At 42.3% G+C, this 27569-nt stretch overlaps 1 protein-coding gene across 6 annotated transcripts in view; it reads left to right on the top strand.

Moving 5' to 3' along the window:
* The window catches only part of TBC1D16 (TBC1 domain family member 16), an 82963-nt gene that overhangs the window by 18551 nt on the left and 36843 nt on the right, over positions 1 to 27569 (top strand). For 4 of the 6 annotated variants that reach the window (XR_014491175.1, XM_083352406.1, XM_083352407.1 and 1 more), the window contains 2 exons: positions 1315 to 1558; positions 6773 to 7397. The exons of 1 other annotated variant lie outside the window; for it this stretch is intronic. Coding sequence is in view for 3 of the 5 variants with exons in the window: in XM_083352406.1 (XP_083208532.1) it covers positions 1378 to 1558; positions 6773 to 7397 (806 nt within the window). In the remaining 2 variants the exon portion in view is untranslated. Of the gene's footprint in view, positions 1 to 1314; positions 1559 to 6772; positions 7398 to 27569 lie in introns of those variants that run through there. One more of the 6 variants, XM_083352409.1, reaches the window with a different exon arrangement.

Here is a 27569-nt window from a genome sequence, read left to right as displayed (position 1 = left end):
TTATAGCTCCATTCTCTTTAGCCTGCTTTCTTGTGAAAAGTCAGACACACAGTAAGGTTAAATTGAAGCCAGTATTTTTCTCTGTTTGTCTTTTTCTTGTGTCTTGTGTCTATATTTGTTTTTCCAGTAGAGCAGGTGTCAATTCATATATTGTGCAGGGGATGGCAGGCATGTGCTATTTCAGGCCTATATTCAACAGGACTCATAGGCAATGCTCACGAAGCTTTGTTGCTATGCTACAGCAGTGACAATGGGGTCCAGGTTGCATCCTTGTGTTGATCCACTTAAGGTATTCATCCAATAAAGAACCAAAGCAAATAAAAAACAGATGCAAATGTGTCTACTGTCAACACCTTTCTGAGTTAAAATTAATTCTTCTTTGGGGATATTTGTTTCAGAGACAGCCCTACTGCAGCATCTATTATTTTACATGAGAGGATTTTATATATTTCCTAAATTAGTTTGCATCTTTGCATCTCAGCTCAACTGCAAGACAAAGTAAATCTAGTGTCAGGGTAACAAGGTAAAGGTTGTTTCCAATTCTAGGGGCCGGTGCTCATCTCCGTTTCAAAGCCGAAGAGCCAGCGCTTGTCTGAGGACGTCTCCGTGGACATGTGGCTGGCATGACTAGACGCCAAAGGCGCACGGAATGCTGTTACCTTCCCACCGTAGTGGTCCCTATTTTTCTACTTGCATTTTTACGTGCTTTCGAACTGCTAGGTTGGCAGAAGCTGGGACAAGTAACAGGCGCTCACTCTGTTACGCGGCACTTGGGATTCGACCCACCAAACTGCCGAACATTTGATCGACAAGCTCAGCGTCCTAACCCACTGAGCCACTGCCTAAAAATCTAAAATCTAAAAATCTAAAAATCTGAGGTCAAAGCCATACATCTAGAAGTGAAGCAGTATTTTGTTTGCCAGTGCTTGAATGAGAAAAATGAGTGTTAATATTGTCCAAAACAATGGCAGGTCTAATATCATGAAGGAAATTAGTAAAACATGAAGCAAATTTGGAAAGGCCCAACGTGGCATAAGCTGTGGTGAACACTTGCCAGGTACAAGAGGTCACCTAAAGTTGTAAATAGAAGTTGTGTGATGAAGACTTGATTTTAATGTTGAGTTTTCTTTAACAAGTTTTAATAGGGTGATTGACACCATAAAGGTCAGGCAGCTTCTGATACCAAATACCCAACCAAAATACTTCATCTGAACGAAGAGAGGGGAGCTATGTGTCGTTCTGTTGTTACCTATTCATTGTATCTGTTCTAATTTGTGTATGTGTGTGGTTTTGCTTTTTGTTTTCCCTGGGCAGACCTTACTCTCTGAATTAGGTGCTTGACTGAAGCTGATAGAGAATGGAAACATTTCCTTGGCAATGTCTCTGGGAAAACTCCTCCGTCGTGCCTCTTCCAAAGCATCTGATCTCCTGACCTTAAATGCCAGCAGCAGCTGTGGTGGTTCGTCTTCCATCTTGGATGGAGAGATTATCTATTCCAAGAACAATGTTTGTGTCCACCCCCCTGAGATGCTGCAAGGTGTTGTGGAACATCATCCAGGTGAGGACAGCTAGCAAACATCAAGAAGTTTCTTTAGGACTATGTCTGTAGCAGAATCTCTGAAGCCCTCTTCAGGCATCTAATGCTTGTAAGTGTAGAAGGAACTGGGGCATGCATTTCAGTTCTGCCCTGCTCCTCTCTGACCTTTAGTTATCAGCAACATTCAAGATGGGTGTTAATGTATAAGACTAAATACACTTGCCGTTCTCTTGGGGATTGGAGTACTGTACCAAGGTCAGTAGGGTCACAACCAGTGGTGGGATTCAGCCTGTTCACACTAGTTCAGTAGAACCGATAGCTAATTTTTTGTTGCCCAGGCCCAGAATGGACTTCCAGAAGCGGCATACACACAGAGAACCGGTTGTAAACTTATTTGAATCCCACCTGCTTTCCCTGTGAACGCAGACCATTCGAAATGAAGTGTAACGTCCCTCCCCTCCATGCTTACTTAAAATGCTTGAAGAGAGCTTCAGCTACTTCCTTAAGTTTCCCTTACTACCTATTTCATCTCTCGCCCTGTATACCTCCAGCTGGTATTTCCTTTGTTTATGGATCCAGGGGGAGTGGCTTAATCTTGCCAGCAAGATAGTGTGTCTCAGCTATTCCTTGTCTGACTTTCCTAGTTCAGTGTAAAATATTTCCTTCCCTTTGTGTTTTTCTAGCTTGAGTATGAGGTGGCATATGCTATAATAGAACTTCTAAAACAAGAACTTCATTTTAAGATTAAAGTATATTAAGAAGATCCAAAATTAGATTTTTGTAATGTTTGTTTTGCTGTCAGAAGCTTGTACACAAAGAATATTTTTAGCCAGCAAGCATTATTATGTGATTTTGCAAATATCAGAAAAATACAAATGAATTTTTATTTATTTTTATTCATTTATATATCATATTTATGAACTCACCATGTCCCTCACAGGACGACTCTGGATGGTGTACAATAAAATTTATATCTGTATAATATCCATTCTGCTGTTTACTTTGCAATATTATGCAAACTGAAAGGGAGAAAAACAAAGCATTATTTTTATAATTAAAACAAAAAAAATAATTAAATGTTTTTAATTAAGTAAAAAATTAAGGTGGGACTTGAATACTCAGTCTCTTGTATTCTAATTCAGTGCATTTATGACATTTAGTATTCACCCAATTTGTTTCCAGGTCAGTGGCTGGTTTATAGCAGGCATATTAATTCAGAGCATGATGACTATTCCTATTGCATTCCTATTGTTAATGACACTGTGCCTACAGGAGTAGCAGCCTCTACTATAATGTCTAATTTCATTTATCAAAAGTCTTGTATTAGTAAAATGTAAGTTAGTGTTTTATATTGGTCCCCCAGTCACTTGCGTGTAGTTTTGTGTAGAACCTAGGTAGAATTTGAAACAAATGTATATTTTCATATATTCTTTTGAATATGACATACAATTAGTTCTCGAGTTACGAGTTAGTTGAGCTTAGCGACGGTTGGAATTTATGATGGCACTAAATGAAAGGACTTTTGAACAGTCCTCAAAGTATATATTTGATTGATTTCTATAATAATAATAATAATAATAATAATAATAATAATAATAATAATAATAATAATAATAATAATAATAATTTTATTTGTATACCGCCCTTCTCCTGAAGGACTCAGGGCGGTGAACAGGGCAAACATATAAAAGTACAAAGATTCAAAAGTTAAAAAAGAATTAAACGAAATGCCCAAGCTAAAACAATAAGTAAATATATTTAAAACAACAATAAAATCCCAACCCATCCCCCATCAGGCCAGGCCGGCTTGTTCGAACAAATACGTGTTCAGATCGCTTCGGAAGGAGCGAAGGTCGGGCGCCATCCGGAGCTCAACTGGCAACCGATTCTATAAATCCGGGGTGCCCACAGAGAAGGACCTCCCCCTGGGGGCCACCAGATGACATTCTCTGACCGGTGGCACCCTGAGGAGGCCCTCTCTGTGGGAACGCACAGGGCAGAGGGAAGTTGATGCTGGCAGCAGGTGATCTCTAAGGTACTCCGGACCCATGCCATGTAGGGCCTTGAAAACCATTACCAGAACCTTGAATCTCACTCGGAAGACAACTGGGAGCCAGTGCAGCTCACGGAGCAGAGGTGTAACATGGGAGTATCGGGAGACTCCCAACACAACTCTCGCGGCTGCATTCTGTACCAGTTGGAGCCTCCGAGTGGTCCTCAAGGGCAGCCCCGTGTACAGAGCGTTGCAGTAGTCTAAACGAGAGGTCACGAGCCACCCATCTCAATAAAGTTCTGTCTACTTCAATGCTCCTGTGCTTACATGAACAAAATTCAGACACATGGCAGCCAGCTCACACCTATGACCGATTGTAGCATCCTGCAGTCACAGGATCACCATTAATGACCTTCTCTGCCAGCTTCATACAAGCAAAATTAATAGAAAAGCCAGCACAGAAGGTTGCAAATCAGTTGGATAAGTCTTCCCGCAGCCCCGTTGCCCTGAGCATGTGCATATACGCCCCACATCCTCTTTTCCTGGCCTTGCTGCTGTCGCCCACATGTATCCCTGCCATCTTTCCCCGCTTCCTTGCATCCACACACATGCACCCCACATCCTCTTTCCCCCGTACCCTACATTTCCACACCTGCACATACCCTGCACCCTCTTTCCCTGGCCTCCCTACTCTCACACACATGTACTCCACATCCCCTTCCCCCAGCTTCCCTGTGCTTGCACAGATACACATTGTGGCCTTTTCCCCTAGTCTCCCGGCGCTTGCACAAATGCATGTACCTCACACCCTCTTTCCCAGGCCTCCCTTTGCCTTCTTTCCCCACCTTTCCTGAGTTCATGGCGCATTGCATCAGCCCACAACATGCCCATGAACTGTGCCAGACCTCCCAAGGTCTCTCTCCCTTTGGGGCAGCCTCTGCTCCCATGGAAGCCCTGTGCTCCTGACTGGGGATACCCTCATTTCCTGATTAATGACCCATATATCTTGGGACAAGTTGGATTGCCTGGATTCTTGTTGCTAAGTGATACGATCACATGATGTTGTATTTTATGACCCTATTACTTAGCAGCAGCAATCCTGTTCCCAATTGCCATTGTAATTTGAGGACTATCTGTGTTTCTTTTGTTTAGATTTTGATTACCTTTATAGCACTTGGCTTAGTTTCAGAGAAATGCAGGCTGCTTTTTGTGTTCAGAGGCCATTCTTTTTTGTTGTTGTTATTATTATTATTATTAATCAGTTTCTGAGTGTTGCAGGACAGGACGTCAACAGAAGCCAACATTTTGGCTTTCTCTGGCATAGGCAGCTACAAAAGTGGGCAAGTGATGAAACTTGCATTGCAATTCAGATTGCCTTTGACAGCTCATCAAGGAAGACCAGACCAAAAAATCAATTATTATATAGGTCAGGATTGTAACAGCTCTAATAACAGAAGTTTGCAGATCAGAATGTGTTCCCCCTCCTTCCCTTTCTGTGAACTAAAGAGGGGGCTTGTTTTCTGAGGTTATTTCCTTGGCCTGGCCTCAAGCCCTGCTTATCTGGCTGTTGCCTTGGTAGCAGGTCTCTCTACTGGCCATTCTCTATGCTCTCTATAGACCAGGGGTAGGCAGCCTTGGCTCTTTTATGACTGGTGGACTTCAACTCCCAGGAATTCTGGGAATTGAAGTCCACGAGTCATAAAAGAGCCAAGGTTGCCTACCCCTACTACAGACTTGTGTATCCTTGCAAGTGAAATGATGACATAAATATGAAGGGGGCAGAGGTTGAATCCTAACAGCAGAGTCCACATTTCACTTTGAAGTCACTGTGGTTAAGTGCCTAAACCTTTGGGATAGATTAGATTTTAAGAAAAACATTAACGTGTATGACAGCTTAATAACATTTATTTTTTAATTCTTACTTTCTTTTTTTTAAAATTCCATTTATATCCCGCCCTTCTCTGAAGACTCAGGGCGGCTTACAAACTTAGCAGTAGCCTTCATTCTATGTATATGCCTGCTTATTAGGGCTTTCACACACACACACACACCCAAGCGGCATTATTACAAAGTCAGCTTAATTGCCCCCAACTATCTGGGTCCTCATTTTACCTACCTCGGAAGGATGGAAGGCTGAGTCAACCTTGAGCCTGGTGGGATGCGAACCTGCACTAATTGCAGGCAGCTGGTGTTACTTAAGGAGGCATTAGCCCACTGCTCCACCAAGGCTGTTAAAATACCAAAAAAGAATATTACAAGTAATCCTCAATTTATAACCACAATTAAGCCTGAAATTTCTGTTGTTAAGCAAGACATTTGTTAAGTGAGTTTTGCCCCATTTTACAACCTTTCTTGCCACAGTTGTTAAGTGAATCTGGCTTCCCCATTGACATTGCTTGTCAGATGGTCACAAAAGGTGGTCACATGACCCCAGGACACTGCAATCGTCATAAATACGAGTTAGTTGATAGGCATCTGAATTTTGATGACATGATCATGGGGATGCTGCAATGGTCATAAGTGTGAAAAACCATCATAGTTCACTTTTTTCAGGGCTGTTGTAACTTTGAACGGTCACAAAATGAATGGTTGTAAGTCGAAAACTACCTGTATTTATCAGAAAGAAAACTGAAAGATATTATGGATATTTTAATAAGAAAATTGGAAGCAAGAAATTCTTTTATATTTCCCAGATACCCTGTGTAGAGGGGATTTCAAGGAAAAGACTCTCAACATCTGTGGAGCAATAGCACTCAGCATGAAAATGAGGGAGCCTTCAGAAATGAAACAGTTAGGAAATGGGGTGAAACAGTTCCATTGCAGCCATTGCACCCATTAGAACAGCTTTGGAAAGCATGCAGTGTCATCCTTATTCACCACAATATCAGCTACTTTCATTCATTTTAACAAGACTGCTGTGATTTTTCATCTTACAGAAGAAACATGTCACTTATTTTAGACGAGGCTAACTTGCAGCTAATGAGCAGAAAGGGAAAAAAATCAATAAAAATTCTAGGATATGTATACAGGAGTTGTGAATTTATGCATGGTATTTGCTTCCTAAATACCTAGGTTGCACTTGATAATAGGAAACACATCATGAGGAATGAGCCAGTTAAAGTAGCATTGAGAAGAGGTCAGTCACTTGCTAGAAATTAAAGGAATAGCTGTGTTTCCACATCGTGGGAAGTCCAGAAAGCTGAGGGTTGGCTATAAGTCTAAGTCCCTGTCTTCTTTTGCAGGCTACTTGTGCTTGTACATGGAGAAGGATGAGCTGCTTGGAACCACACTTATCCTGGCCTGGGTCCCCAACACCCGTATTCAGAGGCAGGATGAAGAAGCTCTCCGTTACATCACGCCCGAGAGCTCCCCTGTCCGCAAGGCTCCCCGCAAGCGCAACCGACACACTCAGGGTTTTGGCATCCCTATGCAGGCTTCTTCTGTTGAGCAGAAGCAAGCTGAGACCCCAAAGGATGAGGAGGACATTTTGACTCTGTCACAGCTGGTGAGGGATGTGGCTCATGTCAGCCCCCCTTCAGAAGAAGGGGACAAATTGTCCCACAGCTGTTCAGCCACGTGCAACATCCACAGCTCCGCTCAGCCTGCTCACAGTGACTCAGGAATTTTATCGACAATCAGTTCTCAGGATGAACAGAACCGATTAGAGGAGTCCGTAGAGGAAGGGCTGGAGAGCCATTTGGAGACAGGAGAAGATGAAGGCTCTTTGGAGTTGTCTGCCGATGATGTTAGCAAAGATAGCACGTTTGACTCGGATTCAGATGCCTTCTCTTCTCCATTCTGCCTCTCACCCATAAGCGAAGCACTTGTGGAAAACGTTAGCTCTATGTTCCTGGTTAATGAAAACCGGTGAGTTGATGTTCCTGTGCTAATTGAACAGAGTCCAGATCAAAACAAAATGGGCAACACCCATAAATGTAGTCACCCGATTCTAGAATCATCTGCTCTCTGTTATTAGCAGGGATGGCTCAGTGGTTAAAGACGTTGAGCTTGTTGGCTGGAAAGCTAACAGCCCAGGTTCGAGACTGAGCACCACACAATGGGGTGAGCTCCTGTCCCTGCCCCACCTAGCTCCTGCCCACCTAGCAATTTGAAAGCATGCAAATGTGAGTAGATTGGGTACCACTTTGGTAGGAAAGTAGCACCATTTCATGCGCCTCTGACATATAGCCATGCTGGCCACATGACCATAGAAAATGTCTTTAGACAATGCTGGCTACCTTGGTCAAGAAACGGAGATGAGAACCGCGCCTTAGAATCAGACATGACTGAACAGGGGAAAACTTTACCTCACATTCAGAGAGACATTAACATTAGCTTTCATTAGAGCAAGTAGAGTGTGTTTACTCAGAGGTAAATTCTATTGAACTCATTGAGATTTGCTCCATGAAAGGATTATAAGATTGTCGTGGAAATCTGTCTTAAGACTTCTACAGAGGCATCAAAGCACTGAATCAATTTGTCATTCAACTTAGTGATTCCTTTAATGCAATACATAGAAGATCAAATACTGTCATTTGTTCTGTCAATTTATTTGTTTTGAAATGCCCATTTCAGTGAACATATAGTTCCAGATATTGGCCATACTTCTTGTCTGAAGATGCTCTGCTTATTATTTAAATATGTGTTTTTCATACATTTTCATAGCAAATACACCTAACTGGTAAAAAAAAGCTATTTAGAAGAGCTATAAAGACTTTTGGCAAGGGAAAGTAAGACCTTTTTGCCTCATCATGCTTGCCATCTTTTTATCTTTCTCCTTTGATGTGAGAATTGTTGAGTGTGAGGTGGCATACAAATTTAATAAATTATTATTTACACAAAAATGTGAAATCACAGCTGCCAGTTCTTTAGCTGGTGTAGGCTTTCATATGCATCAAGTTCTTCCTAAGAACCTAGAATGTTGTAATATATCAGTGTTGGTATATGTGTGGATTTTTGCATTGTGGTCTTCTGTAATTGACAGATAGAATTTTAATTAATGCACAGATTTTCTAAGTGCTGTCCAAGATCTTTTGGTATGGCACCACGTGTGCCGATAATTGGGACTACCAAGCTGGTTTTTGCCATAATCTTTCCATTTCAGTTTTCAGGGCTTGATACTTTCTGATCTTCTACAATTCTTTATTTTCTTGTCTACTTCCTGCTATTGCCATATCAATTATCCATACTTCCTTCTTTTCAACTACAGTTAAATCTGGTGTGTTATGAGCAAAATCCTTATGTTGGAAATTCCAAGTAGTTTTAACCTATTCATTTCAGCTATTTTTTCAACTCTACGTTCCCACCAATTTTTCATTATTGGCACATGATAATTTTTACAGATGTTCCAGTGAAGCATTGTGGTGACTGTTATGTCATTGTTTGTAATCAGTTTGTGTGATCTTTTTTGCATGAACTGAGCATATGATCTATTGTTTCTTCTGCCTTTTTGCACAATCTGCACTTTGAATCATTTGACGATTTTTCAATTCTGGCCTTGATTGCATTAGTTCAAATAACTTGCTTTTGAGCAGCCAAAATCAACCCTTCACTTTCTTTTTCAGTGTTCCAGTTGTAAGCTATTGCCAGGTTTTATTTTTATCCACTTTCCCCTTGATTTTTTTGTAGAAATTAACAATGTACAAAGAGTCCTCTGAAGTGGCTCGGGTGATCGGAGACAGCAGGCTCTGGTTACAGATTTATTGAGGTACACCCGGCAAAACTCTGCCGGTTTGAGTTCTTTATATAGCCAGCTGGAAGTTGGTTCCACCAATCAGCGGTTCGGCTTCTCCCGCCGGGAAGCTGGGCCAATCAGCTGCGTCAGGAGTTTGACAGTTAGAGTCCTCGTGGTGGTTGCGCTGAGAGCTGTCAGCTATCGCGCTTGCGCTCTTGCAGGCGGCAGTTTGACAGCTGTCAAACTGCCGCGTGTTTTCCTGTCAGCCGTATTTACCTCATGTAATCTATAACTAAATTCATTAACAATAACAAGTAACATTAAACATTAATATATATCATCCTCAATTTGTGACCAATTGTTTAATGACTGTTTGAAAGTACAGTTGCCTTGGAAAGGGTGCTTTATGGCCCATAAAGCACTTCAGGTTGTTGTAAAATGTTGAGCTGCCCCTCCCATCACAAGATTGCGATCTGGTTGCTTGGCAACCTGTCCACACTTAGAAGCAGTGATCTTCCCCAGAAACTCATGGAGAATCCGGTAGAGAAAATTGTAAGCTGCTGCTATCTGTCAAAGAGCTGAGATTCCCTCCTGACAGGCACCTTTTTCAAAGCGAAATGGCTCTCTGTCAAAAGGGAACCTCAGCTGTGTGTGGAGTTCTGATTCGCTGCTCCCCCATCCCACAAGCTGCCATTTGAGGGTGAAAGGTTTGCCTACAGAAAACAAGGGAACTTCTCCAGCAGGTTGCAGAAAGGAAGCCATTTCTGCAGCCGCCTCATGCAGGGACAGGAATTCCGAAGGGCTTCAGATCCTGAAGATCCCAGCTCTGTTCCTGCAGCCTGCCAGAGTAGTTCTCTTCCCCACATTGAGGGGAGACCAACTCTTCTGGTGGCTCGAATGTTTGGGATCCGAGCTTCATTTCACCAGTCCACTGCAGGAGTTCCCTTCTGTGCATGGAGTTGAGGAGAAATCTTGTGGTGGGCTGCAGAAAAGAAGCTTGGATCCTGAAGATTAGAGCTTCCCCAGCCATAGAAGGTCCCTTTGGGGGAAATTCCTTATATGGTTGCATTTCTTATTAATCACATTTTTTAACTTGTCTGTGCTTGATATTATCCAATTGTGAAATGCTCAAATGCTTGTAGGCTTCATCCTGATAGTTTGGCCATTTGGCATTTCAATTCTATTACTGTTCATGATTTTACCCCAATTGATTGATAGTGTAATACATTTCTCTAGGCCAAATTCCATTGGTATACCTGTGCTAAAAATCCTTATGATATTTGTCAGTGACTGGATTTTGGATTTTCCATAAAGCTTCATATCATCCTATATATATATATCTCCAATGTGAGATTCTATTAGCATTTTTTGCTGTTTGGTAGCCAAGATTTGTTTTCTTTAAAAATATCGAAAGCAGGAACATAGTAATGACAAATAATAAGGGTGATAATAAGTAACCATGGAAGATGCTGTTCCTAATGTTTTCATTTCCAATCCCCAATTAGTCTTCCATTGCTTCATTATCTTTTTCTATAAGCATTCCAATGTTTTTACTGATACTAGTTGTTTCCAAATATTTCATGGTCCAACTATGTGGTAATGAATCAAATGCCTTTTTATAAGCAAAGCAGACCATTGTTGTTGGTTTTTTTTTGTTTTGCCTTTTGCAATTCTTCAAAACCCTTTTATCAATCAGAAAGTGATCCTTTGTTCCACTGCTTTTGCTTTTATTTCTTTCTGTTCCACTGGAAAGATGTTATCTTATTTTTTCCCTAAATAATCTAATAAATAATCTAAACTATAGTAAATAACAGCAGTACTGTAGTAATGTTACTTGCTATTATGCCTCTGAGTAAAGTAAACATTGTAGACTAGCATGTTATTGGCCTAGAGCAGGCATGTCAAACTGCTGGCCCGTAGGCCGGACGCATCATCCGGAAGCCGTGCCAAAACCATTGCTGGCAATGGCAAAACCGTCCTGATATGTTGCACAACGTCAGGTGACGTCGTGAGTTTGACATGTCCAACCTAGAGTTTCCTGGAGTTAAGACCCTTTCATTGGGTCTTAAGTTATTATGGTTATTATTATTGTTATTGTTATTATTGCATAGTCAGCCAGGTATTAAGACTGGATTTGGCATTTTCATCCACCTACTGAGTCCTTCCCAAGGACCTGGGATAAGCAGATGTTGCTGTTTGATGGTGTTAAGGGTATTGTTGCAGATTGTACGGCAAGCTGCCTTTTGTGATTGACTAATGTTGATTTTGTCAATGGTGATAGTGTTCAACGTAATTCTTATTTTTATGAAAAAATATAACCATTATACTTTACCACCCTGCATATGTTTTTAATGAGTTACATTCATTATGCTGTTACCTGTGTAACTTTAAAAAGAATTGTACTGTATGGCTTTGGCTCACGAAGCATTTTGCCTATTCTGCGGGCCTTCTTGTTTCTTGTTTCTTCCCTTTGTGTTGCATTTCGTAACTTCTAATGAAGAATTTTGAAGATCGCTATTATTTGCACACCCTTCTGAACTATTTTGATTATATAAATACTACCCAACTATGGAGTTTAGACAGCCAGTTTTATAAAAATGACTTAGTTGATTTCTTTCTGCTTTCCTGTAGAGCTACAGTGCCGTGGCTTGGCATATTATTGTTTCAATGCTGTGATCTTCTTCTAATACAATTTGCCTGGGGTGAACTGAGCATCTGCTGTTCTAGGGTGAAAATGTATATTTTATTTGTAGAATGTGACTGAAGCCACAATGCTCCAATTTAGTGCCGGGTCATACATTTGCCTGCTTGTGAATTTATTCACGTTCGGTGTAAGAGGCGAGTGCCCTCATGCGGCCTACCAGTTATATTGCAAAATGGATAATTGGAAATGGGGTTTTTGACACAGGCTATAGCTTTTTCGCAAAAGCAGTTGTTCTAAGACCTTCTCGATATTTATTTGGCAGCAGATTGCCTTAGTTTATATGATAATAGCCTTTGAAATGCCAAGGGAGAATATAAAGCTTGCTTATTTGAAAAGAATGAAAATCCATATTAAACTAAGAATGTAGTTGATTAACAGCCCATACAGAGGATTCCCACTAGGCGTGACTTGGATGCTATCTTCTTTCCATCCTATCATCCATTTTCTCCCAAGTTTTTTTTTTACCAAATAAGTACTCTTGATTTTCTTAAAAATGTATACAAGTAGTCCTTGACTTACAGTTTGTTTGGTAACCGTTCAAAGTTACAGTGCCACTGAAAAATGTGACTTATGACCACTTTTTCACAGTTACAATTTTTGCAGCATCCCCATGATCAGGTGAGCAAAATTCAGATGCTTGGCAGCTGGTTCATATTTATGATGGTTGCTGTATCCCAGGGTCATGAGATCACTTTGTGCAACCTTCTGACAAGTAAAGTCAATGGGGGAGCCAGATTAAACTTAACAACCTTGTTACTAACTTAACAACTGCAGAGATTCACTTAACAACTGTGGCAAGAAAGGTTGTAAAATGGGGCAAAACTCACTTAACAAATGTTTCACTTAACAACAGAAATTTAGGGCTTAATTGTAGTTGTAAGTCGAAGACTGACCTGTATACTATTTTTAAACTTCAGTTGGGTAAATAAAGAAAGATGGTGGTGTGGTGGTGGTTGGACTGGAACTAGGGATACACCCATATTCTAATCCACATTCAAAGCTGGAAGCTCACTTGGTGACTAGCTGATGGGCCAGTCAGTCTCTCAGCCCATCCTATCCCCCAGGATTGAATTGTTGTCAGTGGAAAAACAGAAAAATATGCTTTATAGGTTGCGTGAGTTTATGAATGAAAGATGGATTATGAAAGATGGAATGTATTTAATACTGTGTGGTATTTTTCTCATGGCCAACATGGCTGTTTTGGCTCTTTCGAAAAGAATGAAAAACAATTCCCATGCTCCCTAATAGGTGAGTTTTAAGGAAAAAAAATATTTGGAAATAGCATTGAGTAGATGAAGTCTTGTTAATTAGGGGGTGATTTTTTTCCTGTGCTTCTCCTAAACATTCAAACTGGCTAAGACGGTAAAAAGATTTGTGTTGGAACAGACTAAAGGCCTACTAATATTCTTTGTAATATAAGACTTTTTTAAAAAAAAATCCCTATAAAGATGAATGAGCTAGATCAGTGATGGCGAACCTTTTAGAGACTGAGTTCCCAAACCCAAAACCCACTTATTTGTTGCAAAGTGCCAGGGGTGCATCAGCATTATAGTGCCCTCAGGGGGGGGAGCAGTGCAGCCTCTGGCATGCAAAAACCAGGGGTGCAAAAATGGGCCATTGTGCTGCAAGGCGCTGCACCACGCAAGAACGGGGCAGGGCTAGTGAGTATCATGCAGGCAATAGTATCATGCAGGCACTAGCCCCGCCCCATTTGCAGTGCGTGCATGTAAAATGCTTCCCCCTCCCTTTTCTTCCAGTCCACCAATCGACAATGGTTGCTGACTTCTGCTCTACCATCTCTACTTGAGCTTGTTAGTCGGCCGCTTCGCCTCCTTTGTGCTGGGCGGGGCTCCTGGTCCGGGCAGTGGTGGAGGCCTGATGGACCTGCTGGTGGTGGTGGCGGCACGCGTGCCAACAGAGAGGGCTCTGAGTGCCGCTTCTGGCACGCGTGCCATAGGTTTGCCATCACTGAGCTAGAACTGTTAAATGTACTGCATAATATTCAGTGATTACATTCAAGTTTAGATTGAAAATAATTACACAGGCCAACGCATGTAACCATGAAGAGTTTATGAAGCAAACCCACTGCACTGGTGCTCTGAGACTACCCCATGCTTCTCTGGCTTTGCCCAAGAGATGTCAGACTTCCAAACCAGTCTTGTGTACATTAGGTCATCCAAATGCAAAATCTAAAACACTGTTCCTTTTCACACAAACTGCAAGAGTTTGTTTATATGAGTTGGAGCTTAAGATGCACTTTATGGTCACTTAAACATGGAAAATTGATTTTGAAGAGGTGCCTATCTGATTATTTCCCAGAGGAACCGCTGGACATATCACACATCAACTGAACACAACAACTCTTTTTTTCTATACCAGTCCCTGTAATTTATTTTTAAATTTGTTGTACACATGCTAGTATGTATTGGTGTGGGAGATACTGTAGATATTAGAGAAATTATGTGTGTGTGTATACTCATGTATGGGTAGTTCTCAACTTACATCCAAAATTCAGCCCAAAATTTCCATTGCTAAGCAAGGCAGTTAAGTGAGTTTTGCCCCATTTTAATGTGCTTTCTTGCCACAGTTGTTTAAGTGAATCACTGCAATTGGTAAATTAGTAACATGGTTGTTAAGTAAAACTGTCTTCCCCATTGACTTTGCTTGTCAGAAGGCCGCAAAAGATGGTCACATGATCCCAAAATAGTGCAACAACCATCATAAATACATGTCAAGTGTCTGAATTTTGATCATGTGACCATGGGGTTGCTGCAAGAGTCGTACATGTGAAAAACAACCATAAGTCACTTTTTTCAGTGCCACTGTAAGTCGAACAGTCACTAAACAAATGATTGTAAATCAAAGGCTACCTGTATGTGCATACTTCTGTCAGATTGCCACTTTTTACATTGAGGGTTTACCTTACACCAGGGGTCCTCAAACTTTTTAAACAGGGCCAGTTCATTGCCCCTCAGACTGTTTGGGGGCCAAACTATAGTTTGAAAAAAAATAATGATTATAAAACAATATAAAATCAAGTATAAAATGAAAAAATGAAAGAAAAAAAATGAATTGGTTAATTATTGAACGAGTTTTTAAATAAAGAAAATATACAACATTTCCAGTGAATCCACACATGTTTTGTTTGGGAATGCAACTGCTGGTTTTTCCGCAAATAGTTTTTGAGTTGTAGGAAGGTGGCAGACGTTTTCCTCCCTCACTTGTTTAATGAGTGTGTCCAATTTTACTTCAAATGCTTTCACATGTGAATGCATATCACAGATGAGCTTCCCCTTTCCTTGAAGTTGCACATTGAAACTGTTGAGTAGCTCTGTTACATCTGTCAGAAAGGTAAGGTGCCATTTCCATTCAGCATTTCTTGCAGACGTCTCATGACCCAAACTAGGTAACATCAGAAATGCCAAAAGAGAGGAGCTTTGTGGAATGAAGGAGGAAAAGAGAAGAAGGAAGGCGGTTGTGGGTTCCTTGGTATTCTCTGAGCTTCGTGGCTTTCTTGTAGACGTCTCATGACCCAAACTAGGTAACATCATCAGTTCACTTATTATCCCACTTTGGGTTCTGAAACGTCTGCAAGAAAACCACCATCCTCAGAGACACTCCCCCCCACCAAAGGACCCTTCATTTTAACTCTAAGCCAGAAATAGTCTCTTTGATTGGCATTCCGGACCATCTCAGGGCAGAAGAACCTGCCTGGTAGGACCTCATTCCTCTTTCCCATTGGGCACATCCCAATGCCCCATCCTTCCTCCACCCTTTCCTGGACCCTAAAGGCCAATGAAATTTCTCTCAAACACCAGCACTGGCACTCCCGGTTCCTCTGAGCTGCTCCACTACCTCCGGCTTTGCCTACCTCTTGGGGCTTCACCTGGATGTGGCACACACCCCTGTTCATGGATCGGGATGCTCCTTCAAAAGCCGACTGCGTCCTCCCTCCCACGGCTCCACCAACCTTTCATTGCCTCAGCTCCACACAACCCCTCGCAACCCTGAAATAATGTTCCACGAACAAATTCTCCTCCTTTTTTCTCACTCACCCCAGCTGCCTCTCACAAATACCTCGCCCTTCGCCTGCTCCCTTCAGACCTATAACCGGCGCCCCACTGCAGCAGCCCCACTCCAGCCCTCATGGGGGTCAGGCCCACTCACTCGGAGCCATCGCCCTCACTGTTGCTGGTGGGGCTGGGTCCCTCGGCGATGGTGAGGGTGATGTTGAGGGTTGGCGGCACCAGTTTCGTCTTGGCCGGCATGGTGGCGGCAGCAGCAGTGGCGGAGCTGGGGCTCGCGTTCCATAGCGCCTAGCGAGGGACCCGCCTCAGAAGCAGCAGCAGCAGTGGCGTCGTCATCACCAGGCTTGGCTGCCCTAAATGAGGCCAAGGCTGCAAGCAAGGCCTAAACCTCTCAGTCCAGCCCTGAAGTAAAAAAGCGAATAAGCGAGAGGAGAGGAAGGGGCCATGGCCAAAGCGCAAGTGCGTCCTTGGGCATGCAAGGGAGAAACTGGGGAAAAAAACATCTTCCACCAACTCGCCATCCCGCCATTGGCTGGGGCTCTCACCACCATCCACCCACCCTCTGCTCGCGATTGGACGGCTTGCCCGGGAGGTTGAGGCAGGCTGGATAAAAAGACAGGTCGGGCCGCATGTGGCCCGCGGGCTGTAGTTTGAGGACCCATGCCTTACAACTACTATTTACTAATTTAGGGAGCTTGAGATCATATTAAAAGTTCCCCTGTTGTAAGAACAAGTTATACCTACTAAGTTTGATTTGATTGTAATTTGTCCAGTTCCATTGTTTATTTATTCTTGAAGTGTTTGCCCAGCACAGCATTTGCATCATTCAGGTTCCAGATACATATTGTTCATATTGTCACTCCCACCATCCCAAACCTAGGTGCTCTCTTTCATGGAGATATGTTATATATCTCCCTCATCAGTATTGGTTTATCTTGGCTCAAAGAGGAGTGAGAGTTGTTGTTTCTCCAAGTTGTCCCCACATCTGTGTTTCTCTGTAGCAGTCCTTAGAATAGGCCAGTGCTCTACAAATAAACATTAATTTGAGCTTGTCCCCTTTCTTCCTTTTGATTTTCAGCAAAATCAAGCCCTTTTGTGGTTGACCATGTTACTGGTACGTTTCAAAGGGATTTCATGTCTAAAATGGTCAGCATCTCTTTGTTGAGCAGGGCCACCATAATTGCACAGATATAAACCCTAAAATAATCATTTCATTCTGATTATAATCTTTTAATTTTATAAGCCGAGATGTTTTTTTCTATTCATGTAATTCAGAAAAGTCATTCACCAGAACTTCTGGGTTACAGAACTCAAGATCTGTACCAAATTATGTTTTAAGATAAATTGTTCCAAAGCTAATAGTAATAATAGACTGCCAAGTGCATGGAGAAAGTGCTGTTATGTATTTCCCTTTAAGCTGATTCTTCCTCCTTGTTATGGGTTTTGATGGGAGGGGCCCAAGGGGTGAGCCTTTTTCTTTTATGGCCCCTTCCCCTACCACAGCTTGCCACCAGAGACAAAGTTGCCTTTGTTTGTGTTGATATTTCTGAAGGTGGTTAAGACTTGGCTGTTCTCAGGGCTTTTGTAAATGGAACATGAGAGATTAGTGGAAACTGCCCCTATGTTAAGGTTGGAGTACACTAGATGGACAGTAATGAGCTATAGTTTTTTTTCTTCTTTTTGATAAAAATTTTAATCTAATTATTTTATAGAGTGTTTAGTTGCATAGAATCTATGGACTGAAGTGGCACGTAAGCCCAATTTATTAAGCAGTCTGAAACTTTCAGTCTTTAAAATGGGAAACCAAACTTAATTGGAAGTGATCTGTACAATTATGCTTGTCCTTGGCAATCTGCTGTGCATGTGTCCAACTTTAGTGTAAAGTATTGCATTTAACTTTTAAATTAGGAGTGGGTCTCCCAACACAGTATTGATTCCTGATCCTTGAAGCCCTGAAAGTTATGCTGATAAAACTGGGCAGCAAGCTGTCAACATTCAGTTGCATGTTTTTCTTTTAAAAAAAATTAAAATAGATGTATTAGGCTTCCACAGGTTTTATCATATCAGTGGGAGGAAAGCAGGCTTGAAAAAAACAGGCAAAAAATCCACTGACTTCAAAACCCAGAAAAGGGTTTTGTCAAAGCCGTCCGCGCTCGAAAGAAGACGACGACGACAACATGGCACGGTTGACGGCAAGGATCTCTTTACTCCAGAAATTTCCAAGCAGTTACAAAGTCAGTGTTGGGAACTAGTCATCCTAACGCGCCATTTAAACACTGAGGGTAATCGGCCCCACCCTCCCCGGGCAGACCAGCATCCGGCTGAGCCTGCTTGAAAACCCGCCCCCTTCCCATCTCCTCGTTCGGTGTCCCACCCTCTGCTCCCGAGCCCCACACGGATTGCAGGTAAGTGTGTGCCCTAAATCCCCCTGCCGCGCTCCCCTGAGCCCCTATTGTGCTCCCCTCCACTGTCTAGTGTCTCCATGCTGCAACCCCCCACAACGCCCTGCCAGCCGAGCGTGGTTCCGGCCCGCTTGGCGCCGCCGCCAAAGAGCAGGCAGCTGAGAAGCCCCAGAACGAATTGTGGCTGTCTTTCTGATTGCCTGCGGGTCTTTTCGGCAGCTCCGTCGGCACAGACATGCCACAAGGCCTCAGAGCAGCTGGACTTCAGGGATGTGGCTGTGGCCTCTGTGCGGCCCATGGTGGCTGGCAGCCGCTCTGCTGCCGATTGTGCTGCTTCTGGGTAGCTTCCGCCATGAGGCTTGGGCGGGCAGTGTGCACGGTGTTCCCCCAGCTCCCCTCGTGATGTCGAGCCCACGGGGCTTGGCAGGCGGCCCCTCCTACCAGGGCTCCACCTGGAAGGCAAGAAGGAAATGTTACATAGGTACCAGTACGAGCAACGGGTTCCACCCAACCCACCCCCCCCGGGTTTACCTGGGTGCTTACGGTGGAATGCCCTGACTAGCCATGGTGCTTGAACATCCCGCTCCGCCACCCACGATGCCTCGGTTGCCGGATATCCCCTCCATAATACCAGGTATTGTACCCTTCCCCTCCATACCCTGGAGTCCAAAATGTCCTGTACTTCGTAGTGCCCATTATGGACGGGACCGGGGCCCCTTTTCCCCAACCCCGCGGGAATGGACGCTGGTTTCAACAGGCTTCCGTGAAATACAGGGTGTACCCTGCCAAGGATTTTGGGTAATCTGAGCCGTACTGTTACTGGGTTGATGACCTGGGTGACCTGGAAGGGTCCTATGAACCTGGGCCCCAGTTTCTTGCTTGGTATCTATATGTAAATATACGTAAATATTTGGTAGAAAGATATACCCAGTCCCCGACCCCTGGGGTGTGAAAGGGTTGGCGCTTCCTGTCTGCTTGTTCCTTAGAAATGCCGGCCATTTTCTTTAGCGCCTTTCTAGTTGCTTTCCACACCCCCTCCTTTGCAACATCCACTCCCTGGGTTGGCAGGGGGAAGCCGTCCCCTGGCTACACTCCGGGATGAGGGAGAAATCATAGCCTGACACCACCGTGAATGGTGGGTAGCCGGTGCTGCTGTGTACTGCGTTATTGTGGGCGACCTCTGCGAATGCCAGCAGGTCCGCCCAGTCCGTCTGCTGATACGAGCTGTAACTGCGCAGATACTGCTCTACTGTGGCATTGGCCCGCTCAGCTGCTCCGTTTGTGCAAGGATGATACCCAGAACTTAACCCCTGGGTTGATCCAATGAATTGGAGGAACTCCTGCCAAAACCTGGCTGTAAATTGAACCCCCCGGTCCGAGATAATATGCCTGGGTACACCATGTAGGCGATAAACATAGGTTATGAACAACCACGCCAGCCGCCGAGCTGTTGGCAGCCCTTTACATGGTATAAAGTGGGCCTGCTTGGAGGACAGGTCTATCACAGTCCATATCACGGTGCACCCTCGGCTCTCTGGCAGGTCCACGATGAAATCCATGGCTATATCCTGCCATGGCCGACAGGGGTCTGCCACTGCTTGTAAGAGCCCTGCCGGTTTACCGGGCCAAGGTTTAGCAGTAGCATATGTATGACAGCGCCGCACATACTCGCCGATATGTCGCCTCATACCCAGCCACCAGAATTGTCGCCGAGCGAGGTGCAAAGTTTTCACAAACCCGAAGTGGCCGGCCTGTTTGGCGTCATGGCACCTGTACAAGACAACCGCTCGAAGGACTTGCGGCACGTACATCCTGTCCCCGTACCAGGCCAGACCCTCCCGACGAGTCAGGAGGCGCGGATGCTGTTGTAACCAGGCATCCTCTTTGAGACCGTCCTTTAAACGTTGTAACAGGTCATCGGCGGTTTTGGATCGTACAGCATGTATCATGTCCAAACCACAGGGAGGAATGATGGCTGGCACCACCTCCTCCCGCCGGCTGTCATATTGTGGAAGGCGTGAGAGTGCATCCGCTAGAAAATTCCTCCCCCCTGGGACATATTTTAGGGTGAACGTGAACTGCCTGAAGTACAGGGCCCACCAAACATGCTGTGGGGCCAGTTTTAAAAGTGCTGCTTGTCTCTGCTTTAAAGCCATCCACAAGTTGGGGGTCAAACTACCTGAAGGACTGTCTGCCTCTGTTCCTGCCTACTCAGCCCTGAGTCCATGAGACAGTCTGTTCCAGCTAAAAAAAATGTCATGCTAGCTGTGCTTTGTTTTTTTCTGAAATGCATTGTCAAGCATTTTTTAAAAATCTTTGATGGTTTTTTATGCTGAAGTTACCTGTAAGCTTCCTGTGAAGAATTCAGATTTAGGGCAGTCTAAAACCATGATAAATCAATCAGAGAATAATCATGAGAAATCTGAGGGGGAAAAAACAGCTCCTGATCACCATTCACTTTTTTATTTGTACAGGTAGGTAGTCCTCGACTTACAACAGTTCATTTAGTGGTCGCTTTTCACACTTAAAATTTCAGCATCCCCATGGCCATGTCATTAAAATTCGGACACGTGTCAACCGACTCCTATTTATGATGGTTGCAGTGTCCCTGGGGTCATGTGATCTCCTTTTGCAACCTTCTGACAAGCAAAGTCAATGGGGAAGCCAGATTTACTTAGCAGCCGCGTTACCAACTTGAACAACAGCAGTGATTCACTGTGGCAAGAAAAGTCATAAAATGGAAAAAAAACTCATCTAACAAATGTTTCACTTAGCAGCATAAATTTTGGGCTCAATTCTGTCATATGTTGAGGACTACCTGTACATGCAGATGGCTCATGTGGAAGTGGGTGGAGACCCACTCCTTGCACCAAACCTGATTAGTAAGAGGTCATGAACACGAGGTACTTTTCTTACGTAAGGTTGTGAGCACATCCTCTAATTTTATAATTGTTTTTCTTTTGTGGAATACAAAATTGGACAAAAGGATATAGCCAGCTAAGTAGCTAAAGGTGCTTCTTTAGCAAGTACGGCTGCTGCGTGCAGGCAACTTAGAGAAATTAGGCACTATTCAGCAAAAAAGAAAAAAAAGGTGTTTTCAGCTGGTGCAGTAATTCTATATAGCTTGATCCAAAATCACTTTTGAATGGAAATCTAGGTGGCAGGTGGTATTTCAGAATTCACCCCTAATCTGTGCATATGTCACCTAGACGAAAGGTAGGCTGCTTTTTAAAAAGCATGCTAATGAGCTATTGTATTTAGAGTCACAGCTATTCTGTTGACTGGACCAAAGCTGCTATGATCAGCCAGTGGCACTCCTGCAGTAGTGTTACATTTCTACCAGAACCAGTGGCTTCAATTCAGAGAGCCGAACTTGATGTAGGCCTAGTAAATGCTGTCCTCCAGAGTCAACCCCTCTTGAGTTTGGCTTGATGCAATCCTTGCATGGTCCTTGCTACTTATTTATATTTTTGCCGCCTTTCTCATTATTAAATTGCTTTCTTGTTCAGGGGATGTATTGGGAAGGGAGTAGGCAAGCATCTGAGGGGTTCCCACTGGCTGCTTTCTTTGTAGCAAGAAGACTTGTGTTGCGTCATGTTGTTGTGCCATGTGTTGTTGTGGCATGGCTCAGCTCCCTACAGAATAAACGGAAGACAAAATTACTGGCAGAGCAATTGGGGGAAAAGCGGCGCGGATAAGCAAATAATATAGGATTTACTTCTTTAAATTTTGTTTAAAATTGAGGCATTGCTTTGCTTTATGAATTCCAACTGGCTTGCAGATGAGCCAGCTAGACTGTTTTGCAACCTTATCTATGGAGTTTTTGTATCCTTAACTTGCCCATAAGCCAAAGACATATGAAGTTTGTTATCTACTCTGATGGCACTCTTCAGCCAGAAATAAGCAGAACGAATCCTTGCAGAAATATGGTGTATAAAATAAATAGATAAATAATGTTACAATACTTGCGGGACAAATAATAGATTCAGTAAGGAGAACAAGATACTTTAAGGCATTTTTTGCGTTGAAAGGACTTCTGTGCTGGTATCAGTAGTTCAATCAGGAAATGCATCTTTTCAAATCTTCCTATTTTTTAATTATACTTTGTATGAGTGTAATCCATCTCCAGTCCTTTTTATCCTCTGTTCTAGATCTAATATGGGTGAATTCTTGAATCTTTGAGAAGTGTAACCTTGATTTTAAGTGTCTATCCATTTTGATTCATGTTTTAAATATTGCCTCTTTTATATGTTGAGCAGCTGTTTGTGGCTTTGTCAGGGCTGATATTTGTCTTTCAGGGGAAGAAGAGAGAAAAAAAGGAGTAGAAGAGAGTCACTGATGCCATTAGCAACCACTTCAAGGAACTGGGATCAAAACCAGGAAATGTCAGAGGAATGTGATAGATAAACATTTAAACGACAAGAGGATTATTTTAGCTGGGCTCTTTTTATATATACCTGAGTTCCCACAACAAGGAAGCAGTGACAGTTTTCAGTGGATTGTTAACATAAAAGCAGCTTAGATAATAATTGTGAAGTGGTTGATTTCTCATATTATTAATAACTAACCGGTATAAAAATTAATCTTAAATCAAGTCATGGGAAGTCACCAATGTGGTCAGGATTTCTGGACCTTAATAGGACAGTCAACAAGCTCTCTATTTTGTTCCATCTTTTCTATCCTTCTCTTGCTATCTTTGCTCTGTTAATTTTGTTCAGTCTTCTCCCATATGGTCTCTTAGCCAACTGACTGTAGTTGGAGATAGTTGCCCTCCAGATGTATTTATTTATTGCATTAGGTCACCCGAAAGCCAAAGCTTTCTAGGCAGTTTACAGTAAAACCCAATAAAAATACAGTTTGAATACGGATCACAAAACCATAGAGGAGGTTGTTCTTCCTCCTGTTTGTAAGCCCTTCCCACCCCCTGTCTTATCCTCCTGAATAAGCCAGTATAATTTATAGCCTTTCCTTAATAGACATGCTTACTAAAGAATGGAAATAGGGGGAAGAAGGAATGGACATCCATATAAGAGGATACATTAAGCCTAGCCTTGCTTTATAAATCCATTATGGTAATATGTGAATACTTGAATCTATCATAAAGTCAGAAGTGCTTATGTCTACTCTCTGGTTGCTGTTACTTTTGCTATATGGGAAGTGGGCAAATAATGTGGGACTTTTAGCAGAAATAAGCCGAGGGGCCTGGTGACAGCATTTTTCCATCAGAATTATAGAGATATATGACAGGATTCAGTGTCCTAATCTGATATGCACGTAGCACATGAATTGCAATTCTCTTTAAGGACCTTGTGTGTGGCCCTCCAACTATCCCTTCAAAAATTGCTTCTAAATTACCATTTTGAACATGACAGAAGAGGCTATTTTTCTTACATTTGACTTTTTTCTGGCTATATCCTCTTTTTGAAATGTAATGACAGTAATATTATGTAAACCTTTCATTGCCTTCATACCTTTTGTCATCTGAGGGTCGGAGTATACATCACAGCACAAATGCGATTTGTGCATAAGGCACAGATCGGCAAGCTGTAGCTGGTGACAAGATGTAGTACTCCATTTATAATTCCAGAATCTTTCTGAATGGGCAAGGTCAATGTTTTGGGGCCTGGTTTTGTGCAGTAATTTATTATTTTACAAATATAACCTGATGCAGTCGTTGCTTTAAGATGGTTGTCTTGTTCTAGAGCATGGTTTGGACAACCTTTTGGGATGCATTGAGTGAACAGGAATTGTTTTGGGTTACATATAAAATATATAATATAAATGTATATGCATAAGAAACTTCCTTTATTGTTTAATATTTTTATTATCTTGTGGGGCCACACCACTAATTGTCCAGGGCCTCATGTGGCCTATGGGTTGGGCACGCTTGTTCTATCTAGAGTAAAAAGAAGCAAAGTAGGTTTTTAACATTTCCTCAAAATTCTTTCTTGTCTCAGTATCATCAGGACATCAGTGGCTGTGTCTCTTAGTGCCAAAATGGGACATAAAAACCAACCATAGGTGCCAGGTAGAAAAAGTTACTGCCTTGACTTAGAAAGTTCAAAAGACATGGATACAAAATAGAGACTAACATTTTCACTCTTTAGAGCAATGCAAATTGCAGATTTCCTTTACCATAGGATAGGGAAATTTATCTAGGCTAATTACTAGTATCTCAAGAGGAAGCAAGATAATTTTAATAAAAAGGTCAAAAATAATATGATCAAGGCAAGTTTATATCTTCGTTTCAGTTACTAATTTTGAATTGGATGTACAACTATTTTTTTCCAGTGTTCTGTAACAAGCATAAAGAACCCCTAACTCTCCAGATGTTGAACTGCATGATCTTCACAATTGGCTAGAGGTTGGAGTTTATGGGAATTGTAGTTTAGCCATATTTGTTGGGCTGTGAATTTTAAGGCTTCTCCAATGGTTAGCAAGTTTTTTTAAAAAAGATTAAATAATAGACAATTATTTTAGAACAAATTAACTCAGTTATCAGTACAATATAGTACTTAAAACCCAATAATTCCTTTCTCTAGAACAACTTCCCAGTCCAGTTTCTCCTTTTGCCATTCTGGTTGGGGATTATGGTAATTATTCCCAAACATCTGGAGTGACTTCATAGACAGACCACACTTGTGACAGGACAGCAAGTCATATGGTGATCTCACTGGGCCCTCTTGTAGACACAACTTGTAGATCCAAGTGCCTTTCTTAAATTCTTTTAACAGGGTGGAAATTTCTTAAATCTGTTATTTTCGCCCCTGTGCATTGATTTGTTCTTTCTCAGATTGCTAGTCTGCTTTTTTCTATACTCTTGACTTAGATCCATTGTAAATTTGCACGAGGTATATAATTTATTTGAACCACTGTTCTCAGGCTTTATTTTCGCCTCAGAATCTCCCCTTTCCTCAAAAAGATTTCCTCTGAATATCTCTGTGTAGATCTGGGAATATCCAGTTTTCTCAAAGTGCAAATAAAGGAGGCAAAATATTATTGTCATTTTGCTCCATTACGTTTTTTAGAACGTTGTTGAACTTAAGTTGTTTTCCTTGGTTTCCCTTGACCTCTTATTAAAAGGATCCTGTTTTTTCCTACCTTCTCACACATCATGTGTTAAATTGTTTTGCCGGGCTTTTGAAAGAGGTAACTTGTTCATTAGGCCAGTAGATGGCACACTTTTCTTAGCACAGTTATGACGGATGAAAGAAGCTGGTATCTAATTAAAATGACAAATATCTGTGGGTTGTCCCAACCTTCTGCTTTGCTTCAGAAGAATCTAGAAGCTGGGTATGATAGATAGATAGATAGATAGATAGATAGATAGATAGATAGATAGATAGATAGATAGATAGATAGATAGATAGATAGATAGATAGATAGGCAGGTAGGCAGGTAGGCAGGTAGGCAGGCAGGCAGGCAGGCAGGCAGGCAGACTGACTGACTGACTGACTGACTGACTGACTGACTGACTGACTGACTGACTGACTGACTGACTGACTTGAGTCTTGATCTCATCTAATGGTATCCATGATCTTTTTTCCAGTTTGGAAAGTCCAGTTGCTGATGGCCATTCTTGCTCTCTCTGTGCACATCATCGTGTCTCTCCTCATAAGTAGCCAGTCTCAGTATCTGTATCTCCTATTTTTTGAGGAAGACTGCATAGATGAAGCTGGCTTCTGATGCTTAAACAAATTTGCTGATCCCAGAGCCTTCTGCAGTGCTGTGGTTGGCTAACATATTCTTCTCTTGGGACATGGCCTCTGACCTCCTGTCCTAGGAGAAAGAATGATTGAGAGAGCTGGAGTGTGTCTGTGCCTTCAAACAGAGGACAATGCAAAATCCCCTGGTTTCTTTTTCTCCCATAGGATACCATAGAAGCTTGGATAATAGATGGTCTAAACATGAAAGCTTTCAAAGCATGATGTATGTGCATTTTAATGGAGACTCATTGCAGGGGGTCTAGAAATTTGCATGTCATCAATTTGCACAGCATAGAATTGGACGGCTGCATCAGATTCCTTTGCTGCTTTCGCTCTTTGTGCATTTAAAAGACACAAGTTTCTAGCCCTTCGGGATGAAGCAATTATTGTATTTTAAAGTAAGTATGAAAACATTTGTAATTTCTGTGAGAAGATATGAGATCTTGTTGGGAGTGCATGACAGATCGTCTGGGATCCCATTATTCTTGAGCTACACTATTTTAGCCTGGCAGAGTGCCGACCATTTTGGAATTGTGCAGAGGGGTGTTGGTAGCAGGATGTCATACAACTGGGTGGGGCTGATTCTCAAAAAAAAAAGTTCTAGATGAATTTTGCATATGCGAAGGTTTTATTTCCTTGGTTTCCTGAAGAAAATTGGTGGAAACTACCTGCCCCTCCCATTTGCTGCCAGATTTAAAGAATGTGATCCTGAAGGTTTGTGGGTTGCATGTGGCCTACAGGTAGACAACTCTTGATATAGCTGAGTGAGAGATAGGGCAATGCTTGTATGTCTCACTTGGGAGGAATATCTGGGGATAAAAAACTGACATGCAAGAATTTAGAGGATAAAGAATCTAGTTCACCTAATTACTGATATTATTGGAAGGAAACTAAATCAGCATTTGGGGGATGAGGGACAGGGTGATTAAAGATCCTTTCTCTGTGCTTGTTCCTGTCAGTATTCTCTCAGAGTCTGCTATAAGCAATAATGTAAAATCTTGTAAGAAAGTTAAGGGGCCTATGCCTGAAGAAGAGAATGGTGTAGGCCAGGGGTAGGCAACCTTGGCTCTTTTATGACTCGTGGACTTCAACTCCCAGAATTCCTGAGCCGGCTGGCTCAGGAATTCTGGGAGTTGAAGTCCACGAGTCATAAAAGAGCCAAGGTTGCCTATCCCTGGTGTAGGCTATTAATTATTTAATGGAAGTATTTGATGGTGCCAGAGCAATTGTTCTTTTTTGGTTTTTTGGTCATTCAGTTATTCAGTTTATTACACTTGGCTTTGTAACAAAATCTATTAGCTATCTTTCCTCCCTATTTGGCCATTCTGACTCTCATTATTTTCTCTCAGAACAGCTGATTCTTTCTTGGTCTATATTACCTAGTTTGATTTAGCTTCTGTTAAATGGTGGCATATATTTTAAAGAATATCCAAGGCATTTCTGCATAGAGATTTTGGGACAATGGAATTAAATATGGTCATTCTGCTCTTACTCCAAGTTATTACCTAGGATAAAATACAAACAC

The sequence above is a fragment of the Vipera ursinii genome (genome assembly GCF_947247035.1).
Source record: "Vipera ursinii genome assembly, chromosome: 2".
NCBI lineage: Eukaryota > Metazoa > Chordata > Lepidosauria > Squamata > Viperidae > Vipera > Vipera ursinii.
Note: the sequence above shows the minus strand (reverse complement) of the source record. Positions and strands in the feature narration are given on the sequence as shown.